A 26251-nucleotide genomic window follows, 5' to 3' on the forward strand; every position below is an offset into this window, starting at 1 on the left:
TGACACACTCCAGGCTCACTTGGGTAATATTTTATTTACTCATTAATCTTCAAAACTATTTTTTATAATAAATTTCCACTTTATGTTCATCAAAGAACCGTAACAATAAAAATAAAAGTAAATACTGTAGAAAAATTGTACATATAGAAAATAAACATGGTTAATGAACACCTAAATGTGGGATCCCATCTGTGGAGACGCCTCCCTTTGTTTCGAATGGCAACACAACATGGAGATAGAGGGGAAAGAAAGCCATAGACGTGGATAAAGGAGAAGAGAGAGAGGGGGACGAAAATCAGGGAAAAGAGGGCAAAAAGGCCAGTTTAGGATGAATAAAATATGCAAACATGTTCTGTTAATTTTGACGATACACTGAAATCTCACACGCTTCAGTCAGTTTCATGTTCTTCCAAGCCCCTGGTCCGTATTACATGCATCCGCCTGGTTGGGTCACGTTTTCGGAAGAACTGGAAGGGGCTTTGCTTGAATCATGGCACTGCTTGTGTCAAATCAGGAGCTGCAGAGGGTTTACACACTTCAAAAGTTTGTAAGGAAAGCCCAACAGAACGGTTGTGTCAGGGCAGACGGAGCATGGAGGTAAATTGAAAGAGAGAAAACTCAAGGTGTCGTGTAGCTGATAGCATCAAGAACGGGACTTGTCTATCTATTAGCAACATGTGGAAACATCTACTTTGTTCTCTTGGTCGGTCTTTTCCTCGGCTGGTTTTCGCTTTGAAAGGTGGTCGATTGGAGCAGGTGTAGTGGGCGTGGCCAATAGGACATCAAACTAGAAAATAGGGCATGGCCCACACACACACACACACACACACACCCCAACTCACACACACGCAGATATACATCCAGGTGTTGCATGGCAACCTCCTCCACCAGTTTAAACCAAGTAAACCTCTGTAGGGTTTGGACACACCACCACTCCACAGCACAGCTCAGAGACTCAGGCATGCAGCACAGTCCAGATGGTCACACTTCATCAATAAAAGATTCAAATTGAGATTTAATTCAAAGATTCAGGCCCCGGCTGCACTGCTCTGGAGATTTTTTTTATAAACAATGTTTCTTTTTATCAGTTTATACCAAGTAAACCTCTGTAGGGTTTGAGAAATTCAAATTAAAAATGTTGGTGTAATACCGTTCTTGAATCAGCAGGTGTTGAGTGTCAACATTAATTACATAAAAGGAAAGAAGATTATGAGCATGGCTAAAGCAAAGTTAGGCTAAACATTAAGGGTGAGCGTTTAGTGATACCAATCACAAAAAAGATGTGATTGGTATCACTAAACTGCTCACAGTAACTGCATTTAATCATATTTTCCATATTTATTCATATTTATTGATATTCTCATTGAACAAAGTAGAACCTGACAATATGGACAGTTTTGTTTTTTTCAATACAGCCTGAATTGGAATTTCTCACAACGATAAATCAAAATTTTTATCGTGATAAGACATTTTAACATGATAAGACGATGAAGGGAAGGGAAGGGAGAAGAAACAAATACAACAAAAGGAAGGAAAGATGAAGAATGCAAAGAATACAAAGAAGATAAAGGACAAAAACAGAGTAGGAACAGTTATGGAAGAAAGGAAGGATAGAATGGAAAGACAACAAGAAAGTTGGATGTAAGGAGACGTTTAGCAAATTGTCTAAAAGTTTCTTCTGACTTTCTTTCTGGGAAATAAAGCCAGAAGCATTCAAATCTGTCCATACACCTATCTTTCAGTTATTCAGCTGACACTTAGAGTTGGTTGGAAACGCCATCAGGACAAGGCGAGGCAGTCAATGGAAAAAAAACATTAAATTAATTTTAATCCTCTAATTTTCATCCTTGTGCAAAACAGGCTTCTATTGCACTTTGTTTAATATCTAATATGTAAGCAAATCTCCACTTTAGAAAACAGATTAAAAAATATTGTTTTAAAACAAAGAAGTTGCAAATTACAGAAGAACCATTTCAATTTTGATTAAAATCTCTGTCAGTGTGGGCGGGGCCTTAAATTACTGTTGAAAACCAAACTATTTGAAGCGAATGTTTGGGAATACTTGAAGCCGAGGTGGTGGAGTTTACGATGGTGGTGTATCTGGAGTTTCAACGAAGTATAAATCACACGGAGTAAGATAATTCACGTGCAATAAGATTCCCCCCCACACCTCCCTTCCCCAAAGTCTGTACTGTCCAAATGTTCCTTGATATTCGTCTTCATCGTAGTGATCGATTCACCGTCTTGTTGTCTTCAGAGTCAGTTTATGTTGTGCCGTATGTACGCGAGGGGAGACACAGCGGCCACGCCTCACTGGTGTCTGTAGGTAGCATCTAAAGTCTCAAGTATCCTGTGCAGGAAAACATCTCCTTGTTTCCTCTGCTTCCTTCGTTGTGATTTATACAGGAGGCTGTAAAAAACATCAGCTCTGCAGCATAACAACAGCAGCTCACCCAGCCCTGCCTGTGCCTGTTTTTCTTGTAGTAATTCACTGTCTCTATGGCTACACATTGAGTTCCTGTGAGTTCCTGTCCTGTAGCTGCGAGGCTAAACTTTGAGCCACTGGTGTGCTTGTTTCTTCACCGTCCGCTGTGCTTCATCGAGTCCTGTCTGCTAACAGGGAGGAAGGCCAAGAAGCTTGGAAGAGACACTTAGTGCTTTTACATCTTCTTTGTTCGGGTGCACTGCCTCTCTCTCGGCCCACCGTGTGCTTCACTTAAAGTCTGGTTTTCACCCCTCGCAGTCTGAAGAGACTGTGGCAGACCAGGCTGGAGCCAAAATGGTGGTTGAACTGGTGCTTTCTAACTCATTCGGAATGGTGTTAATGCTCATAAAACAAGCCTCTGTCAGAGGCTCTGCTCATTGGTAAATACTGTACAGTGAGGGCCCGGGCCCCCAGGTCCGTCTGTGAGTGTATGTTTGTGCTTAAATGTGTGCGTGTGGACTTTTTTGTGTGTGTTTGTGCTTGACAGAATGTGTGCAGGTGTGATTATTGGAGAGTAAACATTAAAATCATCATGTCTATGTCCCTGTGTATGACTGTTTCTTTTTTTTTCTTGGAGAATATATCTATCTATATACACATATTGTAATATATAAAGGTGTACGCATATTTGTCTGTTTCAGGGGGAGGGGAAAGGCGTGTCCGCCTCAGACATAATACTCCTTGTCTTTGTTCTTCTTGTTCTTAGAGATCTTAGCGATGCCCAGCGGTTTGTCCTTGGCGCTGCCGTTGGGCTGCGTGGCCGAGTTGCTGATGTAGTTGCGGCTCTCGTCCACATGATAGGAGCCTTCGTCGCGGTTGCGGTACTTGTACATGGCGTAGAGGAGGATGAGGATGCAGAGGGCGGCGGCCGCCACGATGCCCACCACCATGCCGGTGGTGCTGCTGCTCTCCCGCACCACCTCGGACGGACCAGGAAACACCTTCACATCTGGCGGCGGAGGGCGGGCTGTCGGCAAAGGAGAGGTGAGAAAAGCTATGTGATTTTTTTCAAATAGCTTTATGCATTATTAATTTGAATTACATGCAAAGGCAGTGGGTGGGGAGCAAGAAGACATAATGCATCATCATGATGAATTATTTGATAAGGATTTTGCATAATGGCAGCCTGTCAAGTGTAAAATGGAGATTAGAGCCAAAGTTGTTTACATATCGTCTGACTGCAGATTACATGACGAAAAGGAGGTCCAGAACAAATAAATTATAGTTCTTACACTTTATGACATGCATTATGGGGGTGCAACAAAGGATTGTTTTTGTTATTAATTATTCTGATGATTAATTGATTAATCAGATAAAAAAAACACATTTTACATATTTTTAATTTATCCACCAAAGTCATTTTATACATTAGACATACATTTAAAGATGGAAATAAACAAATAATTAAATTTCTATTAAAAAACCCCTAAAATACAACAACGGCATTCCGATACAAATAACCAGCATTTGATCATTTGCATCAAAGGATGCAAGCTGGCGCTGAGAAATTATTTCTAACATCAACGTTAATTGCTCAGCCATTTCTGCTCGACTTAACATCAATAAAGTGTAGGTCTGATCTGGTGATTATCTTTTGGATTAACTGATTAATAATTAGATAGCAAGATGTTCAGTAGGAGATTTTCTTTACGGAATTTAAAGGGTGAAGCTAAGACTGTGCTACTTGAGTTCTGGATATAACATATTTACAGACAAAGACAAAGCTATTTTTTGAGTCTGTATACTCCAGTTAACAATTAATCGATTACTAAATTAGTTGACAATTATTTTAATAATTGATTAATCACGATTTATCTGATTAATCATTTCAGTCCAAATGCAGTGCCTTGCAAAGATATTTAGTCACAAACTTCAATGTACTTTAATAGGCTTTTGTTGGAAAGTGGTTTTGAAGGGAAGGAAAATAATTTCTTTTTAGGGTAGGATGGATTTGTTTTCAACCCCATTGACTCAATATTTTGTAGAAACATCTGTTTCTCCAATTAGAGCAGAAACTGCTAACCCTGTTGTGCATATTTTGGATGTTTTGCTGCTCCAGAAAAGCTGATTCAAATGATTGTGTCACCTCCTTACCATTTATTAAGTCAGGTGTATCCTTAGCTTCCCATAAATACATTTTTCTGGATGCATTCTAAAACACAAAATTTACTGTTTTGTAAATTTTCAGTTGTGATTCGGTGTTTGCAGAGTTAGCAATACTCAACAACTATAAAATTTACACCATAAGTGAAAGGTCTGTTCCACAGAATCACTTCCCGAAGCGCAAAATTTATAGTTAAGTGTACTTCATCGTCACTCCAAGATCTGCACCATTTGCTCATTTGTGCATGTACTAAAATAAATCCGATTTAAAGAGAATAATAACAAATATAGATAAAATTGTTTATTTGGATTTTGCTATACTGCTTTGACTATTTTCTAAAAAACTAACCAGGTTATTTTCCTGTATACAATAGCCAAACATGATGGAGTAATAAAAATAGAGTAATAAAGTAGTATCCTATCAGCATAAGGGGTGCAGCGTTGTACTTTCTGAAAACACAATCAATAAATCTCATAGTGTTTACAGGGACATCAGAGTATACATTACAGTACAATACACAGATTTCTACTTAAGTACCATCTTCAATCTAAATTATGACAATTATTCATTAAGGGATTTGTAACATTTCCTAGGAAAATAGGTTGTTTGATAGCTAGTAAAGTTTAGTTAGATCTTCATTTTTACAATGATCCAGAACTATTTATTGTAACGCATGTGCAAATGAGCTAACTGTACAGATAGTGCTTCTGGGTCAATATCATGCAGTGATGTGCACATCATCATTGACACATCGTGGGTATCAAGATGATTGAATTTAGCTCTTTAGCATTAGCTTTTGCTAAATACCATGTTGGTATAGCATTTTAGCATTACCTTCTGGTAAATACAATATTGGTGTTGTACTTTAGCATTAGCTACTGGGTAATACCATGGTGATATGCCAATTTAACATTAACTTTTGCAAAATATAATGTTGGTGTAGCATTTTAGCATTAACTTCCACCAAATACTGTGTATAGTGTATAATGCCTTTGCTTTAGTGGAACCAATGTCAATGGTGATTTAGGGTTTGTGTAACTAACTTTTTATATATTGCTGCTCACCATTGAATCCTATACCTTTCTAATTCACAAATAAGAGCTACTTTGTGTTGGTCTATTACATAAGATCACTGCTGTACTTTTTTCTATTCAATTTTTTTTATATGTGATGAAGAAAAAGATACATTTCCCAAGAATAAGGAGTGAATAACAAAAGAGTAGGAGAAGGTGATGGGAGCAAGCAAAAGCAGAGAAAGGCATAAAGATAAAAAGTGGTGCCAGGAGACAGAAACCAAAGTGGAAATGAAAAATTCATAGCAGGGAGTGACCAAGGGGAAGAAAACGACAACTGAGCGACACATGAAAAACTAGCGGAGAAATCAATGTGACACATGTATTTTTTTAGCACTTGTCTCACCTGAGCTGTCACAGGGGTCAATGTCTTCATCGTCGCTCGGACACTCGGCGGACGCGACCAGCAGGTCGTCTACCGTCTGTGGAGAGAAGACATGGAGATTTAAAAAAATAAATATAAGACACAGGGTACAGAGACAGTTTGTGCTCCGCATCCGTTCTGTTTATTTTCAACACCTTTGAGCTCACAGAAAGCACATCCATCGACCACACTTTTGCCAACGCTTTGGCCTGTAAGAATGGCTGGCAGCCAACATCAAGAGGAGAAGAAGAAAAGAAGCAGGGAGGAGCGCCGGGTGGGGGGACGACTATGAATCCTGTTTAACCCACAAGGGAACCACTCGTTATCTCCTGCTCTTTCAGCCCTCCCCCTTTCATTTCCTCCAGCCAGCCTTTTTATTTCTCCACTTCCTGTGTACAGCCTCCCCCCCGCCTCCCTTCACCTCATATTGGGAGTTAAATGCGGCATAAGCAGCAAAACATTAAACAAGCTCTTCCTCTTTTTATTTCTTTTTCCCCAGCACCTGTCTATGTCTTAAAAGTGAATACCTCAACAACAGATCCTTTCTCCGTCTGTGGAAAAAAGGCACCCTTTTTCCCTCTCCATCCCTGCTCCGCCTGTTGCCATGGCAACTCTAAGTTCAGGCTGTTAAAAATGATGGGGAATATAAAAAAGAAAAAAAAAAGGGAGTGTGCACCCTCAATGGGGACCTGTGCATTGATTTGCTATTCCTGCCTGAGTGTGGAGCGGACAGAAGAGAGAGAGAGAGTTGGTTAAAGATAGATGGTGGGATGAAGAGGATTTTCTTTTTATGTTTTAGAACAAGCAGTTCTGGAGGAAAAAAATAGGAAAAAAGGAGATGAGGGCTTTGATAAAAGCGAGCTGTCTTTCTTTAACGCTAATGCGCCCCGCATATTCATGGGCTACCGTTAAACATCGCCTGCCTGTGACGCCTTGGCATGAGAGATTTTTAAACGTGTGTGCGTGCATTTTAACCATGCCGGGCGCTCTGTGCCGGCTCTAAATTAAAATTGGATTGTGATGCATTGCAGTGGATGTTAGTAACCCAGTGAGAGCAGCAGAGCTTGAGAGGAAGATTACATCCAAACTGGAGGAGAATTGGAGTCTAATCAAAGCACTAATTGGTCCATGATGTCTTGGAGTAACAAACCCACTAAAAATGTCTTCCTCATCAACTTGTCTTTGTAAGAACATGGGCTGTATCAGCAAAAGACAAGATTTTATTACTTTACTGTCTAATAAAGTCTGCCCAGGCCTTGTAAGGTACGACGGTGGTCCAAACAAGTCTTCTGTGGTTTATGTTGGCCTGAAACATGCATTAGGTCATTGATGCTTGGCTTTGTCTCTTCCCTTCACTGGGTTTCCAATCAGTTCTGCCCACTGGGCTGTCAAACTCAGCTGGGGTGAGATTAGCCGCTGGCATCCAGCCAGTCAATAAAACCTCTGTGCCTTTGCCAGGACGCGACCAGCACATGAACCACATCACCCGTGTCATCTGCCACCGATCAATGCCCAGCAGATCGTGCTCAATCATTGATCCGAAGAAACCAACGTGCCCTGCAGAATCGGAATCGAACAAGTAAAATTTTACAAGGTCCCTCCTCGAATTTGTGACATCACAAAATCAGCTGAGCGCAATGTTCAAATGGGAAGGTGTCAATTGTGAGTATCGATCCACCTATTGCGCAGGGCACAAGAAAACAAAATCAATTTACACCCTACTGCCGACTCGTAAAATCTACCAGATGCTCCGTCTCTCACCAACTTTTTAAAGTCCAACAACAGAACATGCTGACATACAGACAAATAAATGTTAACGGAAGAAATGCACAGAGTAGTAAACCGACAAGAAGCATGCTTAAAGAGTAAAGTCTCTACCTGAGCAGCTGAGCAGTGCCAGCGGCCATCCAAGCCTCCCTGACTGCCTAGTTCACACATAATACTTGCTCTAAGTCCTCACACACTCCTGCAGAAGATTCAACAGCTTGTCTGCTACTTTCACACACATGTACACACACTTCCTATATCAGCCAAGCATGCTCTACTGGTCTGTTTCTATATAGACTCGTCTACACAGGCATACAGCAAACCAGGATGAAGTTGGAGGGCTGATGAAGAGATCCCGATGAGAGAGAGGAGAGGAGCTAGCTCCACTACTGCAGATGGTGAGATAGACTCATACAACGCCTGCATTAACAGCCTATCACTGGAGCTCAACCACAGACTGGGAGGGAGGGGGGTACAGGACACGAAGAGGAGGCAGAGGAGGAGGAGAGGGTAGTGAGTAAATATGGAAAGATATGGAGGATGGGAGAGAGAAAGGGAAAGTGAGAAGGAAAAAAAAGTGAGCAGGGAGATTTAAAAGATGAACAGCGGGTGGACGAAAAGATGGAGACAAAGATGTGAAGATTGTGAAGAAGAAAAAGAAAGAAAGGGAGGGAGGGAGTGGATGTACAACAAATATTCAAAGAGCTCGTGGACATGTCAGCTGATTCCTCTTAGCCAATCGGACGGCCCCTCTGAGCCCCAGGTTTCATCTATCAATCTTTGCATTGAACACAAAAGCTCACGTACGCAGGAGCCGAAGCTTTTGCATCCACAGACAGCGAGCATCAAACCCAAACCGGGGTCTGTGACTCAGAGCGCGCCTCTAGCATAAACACTCACACAATCTCTTCGCTGGTTCTCAGCTGTCATGCATTATTAATCCCTTCCACTTTTTCAGCACACACAAACACACAGAAATCAACTCACTGTGGACTTCAGGAGACGCTGCTGAAAACATTCTTTCTGCACAAAGCAGAAACCAGAGAAACCCACTGGCGACGCGAGCAGACACACTTCCACACATACGCAAACCAAAGCGCAAATTGCTCAATTATTTGTAGTTGTAACGCCTTTAATAAGACATATCCCACTGCCCCACCTGTGATGCAATGTGTTGCAATACAGGTCTATTGTTCTATATCCACCTGAGTGTTTGTGTGTTCACGATCTGTTTTTATCTACACTTTTTGTGTGTGGTGGTTAAGGCCAGGTTAGTTGCCTGGCAACACAAGGCAACCTCAATAGGGAGGCTGTAGACTCTTCTCAAACAAGACAGAAGCTGTGTTCACACTGTCCACTTGGACATTATATGGTCAGAGTTTTTAGTGGGGCTCAAAATTCAAACTGCTTTTTTTCTTGTACTAGGTAGAGGACTATAAACTCAATATTGAAAGGAGTTTACATCAGTGGGACTGCAACTAACAATTAATTTAGTAGTTAATTATTCTGATGATTAATTGATTAATTGGTTGAAAAAATGTCACATCTTTCATTTAACCACTTTAGCATATTTTATATAATAAAAATACGTAAGAAAGGCAAAGAAACAATTCCTTTTTCTAAATAAAAAATAAATATCTAATGGCCTAAAATGTGATAACAGCATTCCTTCAACGTATGCTTAAGCATTTGTTGGAAAGAATGCATGCGCAGCTAAAAATTACAAAATAATACTTAGATGAGGCCTTGCTGCTTCAGCTAACATCAGTACAGTGTACACTGAAAAAAAAACTGTTATGGTAAAATACCGGCAGTATAAATACGGTACAAATCTGGGATGTACACATTTTCTTGTATAAATATGGATTTTACTGTATTTATACGGTAAAATTCTGGCAACCACAACTGACGGTATTTTACCGTAAATTAGATTTTTTTATTTTATTTTTTTTACAGGGCTAGCCTGTTTGAATTACCTAATTACTAACTGAATAGTAAATGGCGTTTAATAGGGGAATTTTACTGAATTTGTTTGAATATGCGTGCTTCCATTTATATTTAACTTGCTGCTGGTACATCTGACTTTCTCCACCGTGGGACAATAAGAAGCATTTCTCTTCTGTTCTATTGTAATGATGATACCCAGAGCCAATAATTTGTTTTTGAATTGTCTACTTGTTCACTATGTCTGTTAACAATTTCTGGCATTTAAGGTTTAACCGGTAATTTTATATTTGCTAGAAAATTTTCTGAAAATTTACGAGGTGGTAAAAATAAATAGAAACAGGTCAAAGAACACTGTGGGCTGAGTGTGCGACTTTCTCCAGCTTAATAATTCTCTCTTTAATTTTTAATTTAGTAATAATCTAATCTTTATCGTTATTAGGTTCAGTACTTCACTGGGTTAAATTCTATTCTATTCTACCAACTATAGCAGAAGAGAAGAAAAAGTTGTAATAAGCTTTGACATCATTGTACAATTTAACACTTGTTTTGATTATGTCATTCTGATTGTGGCAAACTGACCTGGCCATGATCAAACTTTGGCTATAAATTAATCCAAGTTTTTATTATTGATTCAGAGGCGTCCATGTCCGCATAGTGGTGCATCTAATAACTTTTGATTTTATCCCCTCTGCCTAATGTTGACTGCTAATTATTGAAACTTGACTAATAGCTCATTCCTTTCTCTACCTTTGCTTTTGGACTTGAGAGAATATTATGAAAATATGAATTGAAAGTATGTATTTTTGGATGATTTCTTTTGGTGTTAGTGCAATATTTTAGAGCACATAATTCTTTATTCACAATGCTTTGAATGTTGTGGTTGTTTCTGTTTCGTTGCAAACCTTTTTCTTCCACAGTTTTTCTTTCCACTCAACTTTCTAGTAATATGTTTGGATACACTACTTTGTGAACAGTGAACAACATTTTGTGGTTTGCTATTCTTGAGAAAGTAAAGGCAGGAGTCCTTCCCATGATTAATGATTCTAATTAGCGTTATGAAATATCCTAATTTTGTGTAAAACTCAGCGAGCGAGCATTTCACGCTGAAAATAACTGCTACAAACAGAATTTAAGAGTTGACATGAGTGACTTGACTCATAAGCGCAAAACCTCTCTTCAGTATATTGAGCATATAGTAGGTCTGACCTAGTTCACATCAGGTGGTTTCAATTCCACCATAAAACGCTGCATGTCAGATTTAACCTTGACATCAGGACTTCACAAAGCTAGAGCCGTTCATCTAACACACACACGCGCACACACGCACGCACACACGCACACACACACAGGGAGACACTGAGAAGTGAGGTGTGAAAAGAAGCCCCTGTGACAGCGGTGTCACTCTACAGCCGTATCCATCCAGCTCACGTAATCCATTATTGATGCCTGAGGCTTAGCTCACAGCTATCAGTGCTCCATTATTTACGTCTGAAACAGCTGGTGGTTTATACACAGAGGAACAACTCTCTGTGGGAGTCTGGATGCGAGAGAAAGAGAGAAAGTAAGCTGCGGGTAGTGGGGCCCACTATTTCCATGGCAACTGGTATCATGTAGGATTTTTTTTCCGGTGCGGCTGTTTTATAACTCAGAAGAAGAACTGCAGCAGACACAGACGCCCACTAAGAGCTTGACAACATTTCGATTGTAGTGATCTGAACAATAGAGCGAAAAAAGTCTGAGGTGAAGCTGTGGAGTTTGTCTCCTCTTATTTTAACACCAACTCTCCTGTTCCAGCCACAATAATTATGTATCAATAACTATTATGTCCTTCTGTTGTCTCAATCTCACTGGATTACTGAACACATATTTTGTAAAAGCTATTCCGTTCTCCATTAGCAGAAACATTTATAGCCCCGTAAGTCAGCAGAGGGATCAATTAGGTGAGAATTTACCGTCTAATCCATTTAGGTGAATGTGTTGTTGCAGAGAAATGCAGGGAGCCACTGTACACAAAATACCTTTCTTCTCACAGACCTTGAAGTCTGTTCAGACAGGATTACAGAACAAAGATGAGGAAAAAATTATACATCACTTTATGCAACAGCAGCAACAAGAAACAAAAACGTATTTTGTGGTTATATTATCCGTCTTTTCTATCAGAATATTTGGAAATATTTATTATTTTTGATATATATTCAATGTTGAAATTTCCAAAGTTTCGCTGAATTTAATGACAGCTTGAAGAGGGAATGATTGTGAGGTGCTTGGAGGCAGCTCACATTGTGGTTCCATGAAACAACTACAGTGTAGGATTGTATAATGATAATGATGATAATAATACATTTTCTGCAGCATAAAATGTCCAAATTGATTTTTGCACTCCATCTTTTTTAAGCTCAATAATCTGATTTCTGATTACTTCAGTCCACTCTTAAAAATTCTTCCTTGCAGTTACAATTTGTAAAAAAGAAGCTGCTTCTAGAATTACGCCACTCATGTTAGCAGAATGTTGGAGTAATTCTGCTGATTTGTTCTTCTAGTTGACTTTTGTTCATAATGTTTTTGGGTTGAGTCATTGTATGTTTGGACTATTATGAATGCTAAAAGTATTTGTTCTCTTCTCTTTTTTTTTTTACACAGTTGTTATGATGCATATTCGTGGCAACATGGCAGGATTTCCCCTAATAAAGTCCACCAGTGGTCCACCATGTTTTTATGTTAAAAATGTTTAAAGTTTTTAAAGTTTACAGGACATTTGACCTGGTAATGATGCCTTATGCCTTATTAAAAGACATTATTGACCATACTTAAAAACAAACTACTGAGTCTCAAAAAAGTAAAAAAATTTAAATAATTCTCTAGAGATCTTAAGAGGAGCAGCAAAAGCAAACAAGGTGGATTAGCAGTGCTGACCAATAACTGATGGTGTCATCCAGGATTTGCTACTGTGGAATATCGTCTCTGTTAGCCAGAAATTAAGTTGTTAGTATGTCATAAAACCGTCATACAGTTTTTGGTCAGATTTATTGCAGGATGGACTCCTACTGCAGATCTGTCCTACCAACAGCATCATTCTTTAAAGATACTTGGATGATACGAGTTACAACATTGAATTTGCCTTTAGGATAAATAAAGTGTTTTTGAATTGAATATGAATTGGATTTTAAGCTTGTAAACTATTTTCTTACATTTTTGACAACTTCAAAACAGATAAGCAATATTTCTATTTAGAGGATAAAAACATAAACTTTTAAGATAATTTTGACTAAAATGCTTGGAACAGTTTGAATGGAACTTAATTTTTAGTCACCATCATCAATCATTGTTATTTTTCATCCATAATGTGTAATGTCTCAGTCGGTGCTTCATATTTTACATGAGTAATGTATTTGGTGGGACGCTTTAGTTTGTCTCAGTGCCTGAAGCATATGACACATGAATAAACTCCCTTTAACACTAGCAGAGTAAAAAAAAAAACACAATCCTACTCCCTTCGACACATCTTGATATTCTGCTGGTCTTGATGAATGGGGTGTGTGCATACTAATCCTCTTACAGCACTCATAATGAATCTTATCAAAGCAAATTACGATTTTAATTACCTTTTGCCATACTAAAGGATGATGGCAGGGTACTGATAAGACTCGTGTGCTGAGGAAGTCTGAAGAATTACATCCGAACAAGAGATATGACCACCGAGTCACCCAAAGATTGGGTAAGACCCAAAGCAGAATTTGATTAGGGTCTCCACTTCTAGTTAAACGTGTCACCCAGCACAAATAATTGGAAAGCAATAACTGTTGGCTAATATATTCCAAGCGTTATGAACTCACATTTTACATGCTAATGTAATATTTAGCCAGCTAGACACAGACTCACGACAACAGATGCTCACACCGAATGACACTGCCTAAAATGGTAAAGGTCAAGGAAGTACAGATGGGAAAGAGAGGAAAGAAGAAAATATCGCAACGTCATTACAAAATTTACCAACATTGCCATTACAAGATATCCCTAGGAAGGATAGGAAAGAAAGAAGAGTAAAATGAAGGACAATAAAGAAAAGAAGGAGGGGATGTAGGACACAGATAAAAGGGAGGAAGGTAGGATACGAGACGAAGGAAGGACCCAAGGAGAAGAAGGAAAGACATGAAGAGGAAATAAAAGAAAGGAAAGGTAAAAGAAGTGAAAGAAGAAAGGGTACAAAGGAAAAAAGGAAGGATATGAGTGAGGAAGGACAGAAGAAAGTATAGGAAAGAAGAATGGACAGTAGAAAAAGGACAACATTTAGACAATGAGATGGGGAATACAGTCTGGAAATTAAAATACTTATTAGTAGGACTGGAGAATAAATCGATTTTATTGGTTTATCAAATTTTCTTGTTTTGAAGATTACATTTTTGGAAAAATTTGGATTTTTGTACTTCTTGAGTTTTCATAGTTCAGAGTGATGTTAGCCCATCCAAGAACTACTATTAACGGAAACTAACTGATAATGTCACAAAAATGAATTTAGTGAGAAGATTGGATTTCTCTAAATCAAATTAGGATAAAAACCTGACCTGATTTGAGAAAAATGGATGCCATAGGCAAAATAGAACCTAATTCAGTTGAAAAAACAAAGACAATTTTCAAAAATATTTATTTGTAACTGTTAAGGGGAAAAGTTATTATGTTAGCTTAAATTTTGGAAAAAAGCATGGCTCTCCTTTTCCTCCTGTTAGCCGGGTCGCGAGCGGATGTCATCACGGCTGCAAAAGTACGGCGAAACAGAATGACGTCACAGATCACAGAGTTTAATTCATACAGAGCAATCGACAACAAAGCTGCAGAGGAACAGAGATATGCATTTTCTCATGAAAATAAAAACACACAAGGGAAGACAAACGAACACAGAGACAGACAAAGGCGCCCACGTGGAGAAAAGATGAAAAAACTCTCTCAGCCCCTCTCCGGTGCTGCCCTGAAATTTTAACCAAAGAGGCGTTTCCCTATTTAATATATGCAAAGGAGGCGCTCCGTTGTCTGACCAATCAGCGACCTGTTCGGCCCCCCAAAGAAAGTTGGGACTTCCTGATTTATAGCAAAGGTGTCTGTTTTTTATCTAAGTAAAGGCGGACCACTTCGTGCCCATCTCCATCCGACCCGGGCCGAGAGGCGCCAAGAAGTCTCTGACCCCTTTCGGACTGTAAATTTTATTGCTCTGTGTGTCAGCGGGGGAGGAAAAGGGCCCTGCTTTGTTTGAATGTCTGCTATTGTGAGCTCCCCCATGTTCCACAGAAAACTGTTCCAAATAAAGTGTTGGCTATCCCTTTACACATGTCGTAAGATTAAGTGTATTTTTAGCATTAAATAATCATTTTCCTTAGCATAACCCAGTGTTACTGATATCAACTGATATAAAAGCCTTATATTGTGATATATTTTTCAGCCGTATTGTCCAGCCCTACTTTTAAGTTGATATTCTTTGCACTTTTCCACCTGGAAATAAATAAAATCAGTTTCCACACTTTTCCAGACTGTGTACGAACCCTATCAGACGTTTACAGACAAAACACAAAACTGGGACATTGTGCTGACCTGTGTCACCACTTGCTTCTTATTCGTCGCCGTGGTGGTTGTGATGTCACTGATCGAGGGGGCGGAGTCTGACCGGTTGGCGCCGGCTGCGGCACTGGACTGGGGTGTGATGGAGGAGGATGGCATGTCGCCGACCAGCCGCGCGCTGCCCTCCACTCTGATGTGCGGGTGGCCCTCGGCGGCCATGTTGAGGATGCGGAGGCCGTTGTAGTAAAGGCCGGACAGCTGGCCCTGGAACATGGCAGAACCTTGCTCGCCTCCGCCGACACGAACTGTCGTCTGGCTGTTGAAGATGGTCAGCTGCCGACCTGCACGAACACAACCAATCGCACCCAATACACCACAACGCATCAAGAAAAAAAGAGTGGACAGACAAACACACACACACGCCAGTGGTCACATACGTGCATACGCACACACACGCACACAGACATACAACATTGTTTGAGTGTTACACAATCCTCCCCCCCCCGAGGCATGGCGAGAGGATGGGATAGATTAAGCATGGCAGAGCAAATCGAAGCCGTGGAGAACCGTGGAGGAGACTGAGAGATAAGAGTGATGACAGAAAACAGAGAAAAGGAGGGAAAGAGACCGAGGAGTCTGAGCAGAGCAGATGAAGGAGAGCAAAAAAAGGAGGAGAAGAAGAGGAATCAGAAGACCCCGAGAAGACAGGGCTGAGAGATGGTTGATGTGGTGATGGCTGTGCAGCACAACATCGTATCTGAAGGAGCAACAGACAGGCAGACAGAGAGACAGAGATCTAGAGAACGGTTGTCACAGCCCTATAAAGCATGCACAGGTTATAAGCTCTAGCACTGCTCACTGTTAAAGGGACTAGAGGCTAATTTAAGTAGCTTTGCTGAAGTTTAGGTGGAAAACTTTTACATATTTTTCAAAAAGCATTGCTCTTTTAGTCATTTCAAATTTACATAATTCTTAAACAATAATTTGCATGTACTTTAACTTGATTACAATTTTTTTTCAATACATTAAATCTTTAATAAATGCTTTATTGTTTACAATTTGATAGTAAAATTATTTACCAGTCTTAATAAAGCATCTTTTATCAGTACTTCTTTTTCTATTTTCCGATTTATTCACATTTAAATCTCTCCATCGTCCCTTTAACCTGATATTATCAGATACACACTAACAAGATACGTTCACAGGCACTAGAGTTTACACAGTATTACACACTACAGCCTGCCCAACTTTTAATTACTTAGTTATGGATTTAGATTTTTAGATGTTAGTTGATGGTGCACAATATAGTATAATCATCTGCCTTCATGTTGTATTTTTAAGCTCAAAGTTTTAAGGAATTTTAATCAGGGTTTTTACCTTTGTCGAGTAGCCAATCGTCAACTACTCGACCGAGCCGATAGGGGATTCGCTGTCTGGCGATGGCCAGGCGCTCGTTATCATTGTTGCCTTTAATTTAGAGATGAAAACACAGTAGTAATTACGCACATCCATACGTGGTACAGGAGCTGGATACACAAAGAACAGCAATGAAAAGAAAGTAATGGTCTGCTCATTGTCGGCATGTCACTGTGTTTATGTTTTGTTATTTTTTTTCCTAACAGAAGAGAAGATGCACTCATTACGTTTCCAGTGAGCGGACTCTTACTCTCTGTTCATTGGGTTTAATTTAAAAAAACATTTCAGGGGTTAACATCTGCAAGAGCACAGGGAAATAATGTTACAGCTGCCACATACTGACTGAGTTTAGATTACATACACACACACCTCACAACAACTATCTTTTATCATTTTACCTATCTGAAGCCTCATTATGTTACCTACGACTACCACTTTTAAATGTAAAAACAAACAGATATATTCAACAAAATACACTTTTTCTTTTACCTTATTTTTCTCTCTAGTTAAACATTTATCTCAAAATATGCCAAGTTTTAAAATTATTATTTATCCAAAAATGCACCAACTGTTATTATTTTCTTTTATGGTGAGATAAAACACTAACAGCTGAATTTACTATTTACATAAATTACCTTTAACTCTATTTAACAGGCCTAAAATAACACAACTGACGAGTATACAAGCTACTGTAATGGCTGATCTCATTTTATGGTTTAAAAAGTCATATTTCATGTCAGATCAAACATATTTCATTTCAAACACAATAACAGTAAAACAAATTTCCTCAATCTTAGTTTGTGGAAATAAACAGAAAGAAACAAAAGTTTATCATTCTTCAGTCAGGAAAAGATGGCTTGATTTGGACTGAGGTGTGGTTGGGTCTGCCTCAGGACAGGCGGAGTCGGGACTGGGTTGTACAGGTGGGGCAGGGCCTACCTGAGGGGTACCGCTCTATGACCGGCAGGTCGTCCAGCTGCAGCGTCGCGTTGCCACCGCTTCTGGTGAACCGGACTACGTGGTACTTCCCGTCATTGACGAACTTGGAGCTCTCCTCAATATTGATGTCATCTGTGCCGACATTGAACACCACCCTAATGTTGCCCTTGTCCTGAGGAGGAGAGGAGTATTGATGATGTCTATTACTTAAAGACTCGCTCTAAGAGGAGAAATTTAAGAACGATTTTAGTGTAGAATACTTTGAGAAAATGCTTCTTTCATTAATAGAAGTCATGGATTCTCTGTCCTTTTAAGTATAAACAGAGCTTATGAAGGAAGGAAGGACAAATTGAGCTATGATGGACAAATAAATGGATGAATGGAAGGAAGGACAGGCAGATATGAGTGGATGGAAAAGCAGGCGAAACCAAATGGATGATGCAACCAGATGGATGGAGGAATGGAAAACTTAGGATGTTTGGACAATGCCTTTTCCAATTCTATCCAGACCTTGAAGACCCTAAAATCACATTCCACTGTTTGGTACCTCTGTAACAGAAAACAGAGTGGTTTGATCTTGACTTTTCTCTGGGTAAAACACTAAACTCTGCACTGGTGAATGTACCCTGTGATGTTACAGTACTTTGAGTTCAACAAGACCAGAAAGACACTTCAGTGTTCATAAATATATATACCTCCGTGGTTAAGTACCAGGTACTAATGTTTATAATTAGATCATAAGTCTACAAAATCAAAACTTGTGTTGTATTATTATTGTAATGAATCCAGTGTTTCTTACAGGCCTAGTTTATAAATTCAAGCCTCACTGTTTATCCAGCAGCTAAAAGGGACATAATTAACCTCCAAATATTTTATTAAAATAGGTGAAACTCAATAATATGATAATCTTCAAAATTCAAAAGTTAAATACAACTTGAGGTTCTTTAAAACACTCTGGAGTTTTCCATCCACGGTGAATTTTTTATTAACCTAGTTGTTTTTAAAGGAACAGAAAATAATCTAAAAGCATGGAAAACGCATTAGTATTAGCCTTTTTCACCAGATTTCTATTGCAATAAATATTATTTATACTTTCATATTACTGTTTGATGATTCTTAGAAAGTGGGAATAGCTAGGATTAGCTCTGCACATTTTTGCATAACATTTCCAGTAATTGCCCATAATGCCAGTCCGCTCATTATTACAGCTAACATACAGATTTGTGAAGACTCTGAAACATGGTTGATTAATGAGGCTGTCAGATAACTCAAATGCAGAAACATGGCTGAACAGCCGCAGCTGCTCTGTTTGTTCATGTTTCCCCCCTCATTAGCAAATAAATAGGATAAACCATAAAGCATTAAGATTACATCTGAAAGAATTAATGCAATTAATGAACCATTTACATCAAAAACGTGGGGCAGCTGCACGCAAAGCAGATTGAGATAATTTTGGTAGATTTATTTTATAATGACAAGTTTTACCAATTTTTAGTGATGATAGATCTGCTGTGTGTGTTTATTTAGGCGAGAGCAATATAGGTTCAACTCTCTGAGTTAGCATTGTAATTCAGTTCAAGAAGTGAAACTCCAACCTTATTTAGATCTATAACCACTATTGAAAATCTTAAAAAAAGATCACCTTTAACAGCTTACTATTCACAGTGCTGCTTAATGGAAAGCTGAGTGAAAGAAAATAATTGGAGCATCAAAAGTTGCGTAAGCAACAGGAATAACCTCAACCTTGAGAGAAATGTAAAGAAAGTCTAATATCACGTTGTCTCGTCTAGATGAAGCTACTGAAGATGCTATATCTGACTGTATGTACTACTGTTTACAACTGGCTTAAAAGTCCTATATGTTTATTTAGCTTTGCTTCTTTTCTAAATGAAGTAATTCAAGGATCTGCTGCTTCCATTAACCTTATACAGTTCCTTTAACATAGTAGGTCCTTCTGGACATTTGATGCTGAGTTTTTTTTTGTGTGTCTGTGCTGTCTAGGGCTGAAACAATAAATCAGATTAATCGTTTTAGTCAAATAATTTTTTAAGACTTAAAAAAAAAACAACAATCTTTGTCTGTAAATGTATTCTTTACAGAACACCTCACAAAGGAGGTTCAGATTGTGTAAAATGAAATCCCCTCTTAAGCACCTTTCTATATCTAATTATTAATCAATTATTCCAAAAAACAACAAAAAAGTCAACAGATTAGCCCTATGTTGTATTTGTGTCAAATCAAGAATAAAAACCTGAACTTTCCACATTTTGTTGGTCATTTTTTTTTAGCTGCATCCTTTACATTAAACGATCAAACATCCAATGCATTTTAGGTAATAAAGTGTATATTTTCTTATTTTAAAAAATGAAATGAAATATTTTATTAAAATTTTTTAATGCATTTCTAATATATAAAAAGCTTAAGTGGTTAAATGAAAAATCTGCAGAATGTGACTATTTAAAAAAATACAATTGCTTTTTTCTCAGAATCATTGATAGAATAATCGATTACTAAAATAATTATTAGTTGCAGCTGTAGTGCAGTCTTGTCAAACCTTCAGTTCTCCTTTCCTATTTTGCTACATGCAGGCTCCATCTATCCTATGAAGGATTAATGCAAAGTTAACGAGTCAATGCAATCAACCATATGCTGTTGCTATATGCTCCTTCAGGAGGAGGAATGCGGCAAAATTGGAGACTTGATGCAATCGTCTGGGTTTCCTTAGCAATAAGATATTTACCTATTGGCAAAATAAACGCAGCACTGTTTTATAAATAGGATCAAATTTGGAATGGATGGATTTGACTTTAAATTAAGTTTATATGATTGTTTTGACTTGTTTTGGCTATATATATATATATATATATATTGAGATGGCCTGTTGTGAATCAGCTCTATATCAATAAACAAGCTCCACTTCTTGAATTGAATTAATTAAATAAAACTTAATTTCTTTTCTTTGCATGTAGAAAAAATACCTGCATAGGCCTAAATGCTGCTATTGCTTAAAAGTGACTGCGCAGTCTTACTATCTGCAGCTGGAGGTAGTCTCCAAGGCCAGATGCACTGTCCACTCGGAGCAGAACGGCGTGTTTCTGCTGGGTGCTGAAGCCAAGAGCCAGCCGGTCCGCCCTGGTGCTGGGACGCTCATTAGGCGGCCACGTGTAAATCACCACGCCGCCGTCCCGGCCAAAGATATAGGTGGTCCCAGCTGGACAGCACAGAGAAAAACCAACATGATTATAAATCACAGTCCTCATAGCGGATAGTACCATCGCTCATATGGTACTAAATGTTTCACAAATAAGGAGCATTTGGTAAATTAGAAATGTAATAGAAGCTTTAAATGTCACAGTTTAACTGTTCCTCCTACAGGCTTGAATAAGATCTAAAATCTGTGTTTCCCAAATTATTCATCATTACTGCAGGAGGCTGGGATGACTCATGCAAATACCAACTCATGCATTTGTTTGACTCAGAGGGCAGCAACAAAACTATTGTGTATGTCACTTATAAATGAGGGAACAGGGAAAAATCTGCTGTTTAAAGAATTGAATGCAGCGATTTTGTTGTTTGAAACACAGCACTTTTAGGAATTCAACTTAAAAGGTTGGAGTTTTTATTTCATTTTAGAAGTAGTTGACAGCGCCCTCCTGTGGTGGCTCTGATTAATGCATACCAAAACTCCATTATACAGTTTATAAAAAGTAGGTGAACATTTATCTGGCTAAGTTTGCAAAAGGATCCCTTTAAAAAAGGCAGAGAAACATCAAATACCTAAATATTAAATGAAAATCTTACATTTTATCTGCAAGATAAAGCAGATATTTAAGAAGAAATAGATTTTACAGCCTTAACCGGCTGCATGATTTATTTGTAGGACAGAATGTAGGAGAATAATCACCATCATTGCAGAGCGGCCCGGCGTATGATGTCATGCTGCAGTCACAGGTGAAGCCCTCCCACTGCTGCAAACAGACTCCTTGATTTGAGCAGGAGTCTTCTTGACATGTTGTGCTGGGACCTGCAGTGACAGACATGGCGGTTGCAAAAAATTGGTTGAAAAGAATCATAAAAACACTTTGTTGTGGTTTATACTGCAGCCCATTGTTGTTAATGACAGGGTTGTTCACAGTAGTGTTGTTATTTTTGGGCCACATTTAATTGAAAAACTTTGCAGACTGAAACTGTTGTGCTGTAATGGCATAATTAATCATATACAGTGCTGGCCATATTTATCTGTACCCTGGGAAAAATGTGTAAAATGCCGTACAATAAATTGATTTTTTATTGCACCTGAATACTATCAAACTGAAAATTTAAGAAAAAATGCAACCTTTAATTTGAGAAATGTTTAATTTCAATATGAATATTTATATAGCAATAACCAAAGTTGACTAAAAAGTTTTACAGACAAAATGGTAATGAAATGCAGCAAAATCAAAGAAAAACCACAATAAGTCTGTATAAAAAAGACTAAAAAACAAAGTAAAAATACACAGTGTTTACTAACATTCCATGCAACATCTGAATCAGATGCCAAGGGATATTAGTATTGGGATCAATCCCAAGATAAAGCGGTTCTGCGATTAGAAATGTCTAACCCAGGGAACCCCACCTGGGACATAAACGGGACCCAATAAACTCTCCAGATGGGCTTGAAACAAGGGAAACTTACTCATATCTCATAACTGTTAGTTTATGTGAAGGATCTTTGAAGAAACTTTACTTCACTTCACTGCACAGCATCATGGACTTGTTGAAATACCAAGATGTTCTAAGTAAAAATGTACACAGTATGACCAGTAGGGTTACCAATAAGTGTGCCACCTGTAATAAATAAATAAAAACATAATCACAGTAATGGTTGATTTTTTTCCCTAATTTTTTCAGTGTAATATTAAGTTACTGCAATAAAATTTAATTTATGTAAAGTTTTTTTCTGCACATTTTTAGCAGGGGTATCAATAAACGTGGCCAGCACTGTAAATGCCTACAAGGATTTTGTGGATAGACTCACTAGTAGAATGATGCTGTAATACAATATAAAGAGAACTGAACCTAAACTGGATTGTTACCATGTGAAAAGAGTGAAATGAGGAGGACATGCATGTAGTGAGACTTGATGTTTGGGTCAGAGGCTGGAGAAGGAGTTTAGCTATAAAGGCATAGATCCCAATACTCAGTCTTCATCATTCTGTCAGTTTCCTCTCTGTGCCTCATGAGGAAGAAAACATCAAACCTTGAAACTTAATTCCCTCGTTGAAGTTCTAACATGAGGCATGGAGGAAAGGCTGTGAAATGATTCATCAGTGGAGTATTGAATTGTAGCTACGAGTCTTTAGGAAAAGGGCACAAAGCATGCAGTTAATAAGCCAGAAAACTGGAATAGTGGGGAACTCAAGTCAAGCGGATGTAATGTCTCTAACAGTTAGGAGAGGAAAAATCAACTCTGACCTTTGACTCTGGATCGCTGTGATCCACACAAACACTAAACATCACTGGGTAGTTTTAGGCATACTCAGTCGCTCACACTCACACGTCCTACATGCTCACACAAAGCGATATACCTTGCAGGTCAGCTTTCATCAATGTAACTTTTGTCGGCCAAACAAAAAAGCAAACAAGCAAGTTAGATGGTTAGTCAATGCACACAGATGCCTGTGAACTGCTCTAAGAGTGGAGGTGAGAGAGAAAACTGAATGCAGAAAAAAACAAAACAAAACGAAAGACCGGCTAAGGAGACAGAGTAAAAATTACAGCTAGTGGAACGAAAGCTGTGTTAGTGGGTTATCGTAACAGCAGTGAGTTAAATGAAAACTGAAAGCAAAAGAGGAAGGGACATGGGGGGCTGCAACACAACTGATGGCATGGCGCCTCACCTTCACAACCTCTCTCCACTTGCCCCACGGTCGTCAAGGCGTCAGCAAGGAGGTCCGGAAGGCGGCCATTTAGATCTAGTGTTGCCAGGCAACCTTGAAATCCCTCCCGGGAGTGAACCAACTTCGGCAGCTCACGGTACATCTCTTTAGTAACACCACCAATGTACAGATCACCTGTGGTGAAGCATGAAAGGATGCAGCATAAGCTACTTGATCTATTATTAATTAATCTATGAAAAAAATATGAAAAGATTCCTCAACCCAAAGTCTTTAGATTGCAACAGAAACACAATGCATGGGCAAGGCAACGAAAATGTTTGAATCACTTATGATGCACTCTCTACACAAATCTTGCCCATTTATTCTGATTCAGGTTTAAAATATACAAGTTACTGTCACTAGGGCTGAAACGATTAATATGATTAATCGTGATGAATTGGTTTTTGAAATAATCGCCGGCAAATAATTTAGCAATTCATTAATCGATAACAGGAGAATATAGACTCAACAAAAGCCAATTAATGAAAGTACAATTTATTCAGAGCAGTACTTAAACCAAAACCCTAAAAAATATTAATTTTGTGTTTAAAAGTAAAAAAAAAAACTTTGTTTGTAAATATGTTTTATCCAGAATTGCTCAAATGGCATAGTGACTTCACCCAGCTCAAATTCAGCTGAGCTGGGTGAAATCAAATGAGACTAAATATGCAAAGAAACAAAAAATAAATATGCTAAAAAAAAATCACACTTAGTTTACAATCTAATACATTTTTGGAATAATTGTTAAGCCAATGATTAGATCCTCAATAATAAACGTGGTTTTTGGGAAGATTTATTACTAATCCTTCCTTAATACCTGACATTTGATTGAGCTTTAAAATGTGATCATCCAAATACCAGTAGCTGACAGTGGTTTGAAGCTAATATCATTTTGATATTTTAGCAGAAAAAGAACAGTAGATCTACTGTTCTTAAAATAACAATAATTAAACAATATTATTAACTTTTCTAAAATAATATAAACATTTTAACCGCAATTAAATCTTAGTATTTGTTAAGGTTATCATCCTCTCAGAATCTCACACCAGTCCATGTTGCAGTTAGCAGTCATGTGGCAGGAACCATAAATTGACAGTGAATAGCTGTCAGTTTGATTTAATAATTTAAAAACAATTAATCGATTATACATGCTTTTACCCCAAAAATGTTCCAGCGGGAAGTATGGTTAATTGCTTTTTTAATGAATGCAACTCAGAAAAAAAAGATACTGCTCTCATGTCTTCATGATAATACGCAGCTTGTGCCTGGAGACACTTAACTTAGTTTAGCACGAAGACTGGAATATAACAGATAGAGGAAGCTTAACTCTATCCAAAGGCAAGAAGAAAAACTCTCTTAGCTGATTGGTAGGGAATAGTCTGCCACTTAACTTTGTAAAAGAAATAACTAAATTGGTTTCAGTCTTTGTTTTTGCACTAATTAAAGAGAGGCAAGATGTTAATTAGCTGACTTAAGAGTGGTAGGCAATCTTTTATTCTGTCTATTCCTCAAAGCCCAAATTTCTCCTTTAACCTTCCAATCATTCTAGGACTAATGAGTGTTTAATCACTAAATGCCAAAACAGTCTTCTATGAAATATCAGGCTAATAATTCAAGGTAACAAGCTCCATCAACCTCAACCCTGATATTCTATTTTTTCTTTTTCGTACCTTTTAGGTCAAGGTTCTTGGCTCCCATTGTGGTCTGAGTGGTAACTTTGGTGTCAATCTTGACTGTGTGCAGATTGTTCGTGTCCCGGGAAATGTGCACATTGTGCCAGTGGTTGTCATTAAGCGGACTGTTGGAGTTGCCCTTGATCAAGTGCGCTCCGTTTCCCAGGTCAGAGATGTAATGAAGGTAGCTGGGGAACAAATGGAGAAAGGAAGGGGTTAAGCAGAGTGTGGAGGAGAGAGAAAGCAAATTAATCACTTTCGTGATGAAGAACAACACAGGGTCACACACTTCGGGGCATTATTAACTGTCTTGTACAAGCTTAATTACAAGACTTAAAAAAGAGGTGCTGGGTTGGTGCATTTTTTATATTGGACATTTAACAGGCCATTTTAACCTCACTGTCAGCTTCTTTTCTCTTTATCAAGGGCAAACTTGCTTTAAATTGAAAAAAAATATTTTCATTTACAATAGAAACCAGAGATTTTCATAGTCTTTATAAAAAGACACAACCACTTGTTTCTCAAGCCAAACTTTCCTGTTTTAGCTCAGTTAGGATGACCAAATTATTTAGATTTTCTAGATGCCACAATATTGACAGAGAATGTCTTTAAATATTTTTTTACTTTTTAAACAGTCAGAATTTACATAGACTTGGCTTTTAAACCAGCAGATAATGAGGCTTGGTAAGCTAATGTATTCACAGTAGTTGAGACACACATTTGGATGTAATTTCATTTAACACATCAAGCACAATAAAGAAAGTAAATTTGTGTTTTACTTTTAAATACAAGTCTGGTTCAGCCTTGGGTACTATTGCCATTTTCATCTGTTCAAACGCCTAAATGGAAGTATGAACATAACGGAAATGTCCAGCCACCATATCGCCCAACGGAGCGACTGTGTCCCAGAGATAAATGGGTTTTAGCGCAAAATGGCGGTTTTAAACATTTGAAGAAAAGTAAGACTTTGTAAAGACGATGGTGGAAGCCAGTAAGAGAATTATATTCACAGAAA

The 26251-nt window shown here is 38.4% G+C and overlaps 1 protein-coding gene across 15 annotated transcripts in view; it reads right to left on the reverse strand.

Annotated features, from left to right (window-relative positions):
- LOC102216809 (neurexin-1a-like) overlaps positions 1–26251 on the reverse strand; it is an 84717-nt gene continuing 58466 nt past the window's right edge. For 9 of the 15 annotated variants that reach the window (XM_023341403.1, XM_023341393.1, XM_023341395.1 and 6 more), the window contains 9 exons: positions 25234–25424; positions 23525–23698; positions 21547–21666; positions 20672–20853; positions 17643–17814; positions 16665–16754; positions 15321–15628; positions 6009–6084; positions 1–3452 (listed from right to left, as the gene is read on the reverse strand). In XM_023341403.1, the coding sequence (XP_023197171.1) occupies positions 3151–3452; positions 6009–6084; positions 15321–15628; positions 16665–16754; positions 17643–17814; positions 20672–20853; positions 21547–21666; positions 23525–23698; positions 25234–25424 (1615 nt within the window). In that variant the 3' untranslated portion in view covers positions 1–3150. The remainder of the gene's footprint in view (positions 3453–6008; positions 6085–15320; positions 15629–16664; positions 16755–17642; positions 17815–20671; positions 20854–21546; positions 21667–23524; positions 23699–25233; positions 25425–26251) is intronic. The other 6 variants (XM_023341404.1, XM_023341399.1, XM_023341402.1 and 3 more) reach the window with 1 other exon arrangement.

This window comes from Xiphophorus maculatus, chromosome 10 (assembly GCF_002775205.1).
Source record: "Xiphophorus maculatus strain JP 163 A chromosome 10, X_maculatus-5.0-male, whole genome shotgun sequence".
NCBI classification, from domain to species: Eukaryota; Metazoa; Chordata; class Actinopteri; order Cyprinodontiformes; family Poeciliidae; genus Xiphophorus; species Xiphophorus maculatus.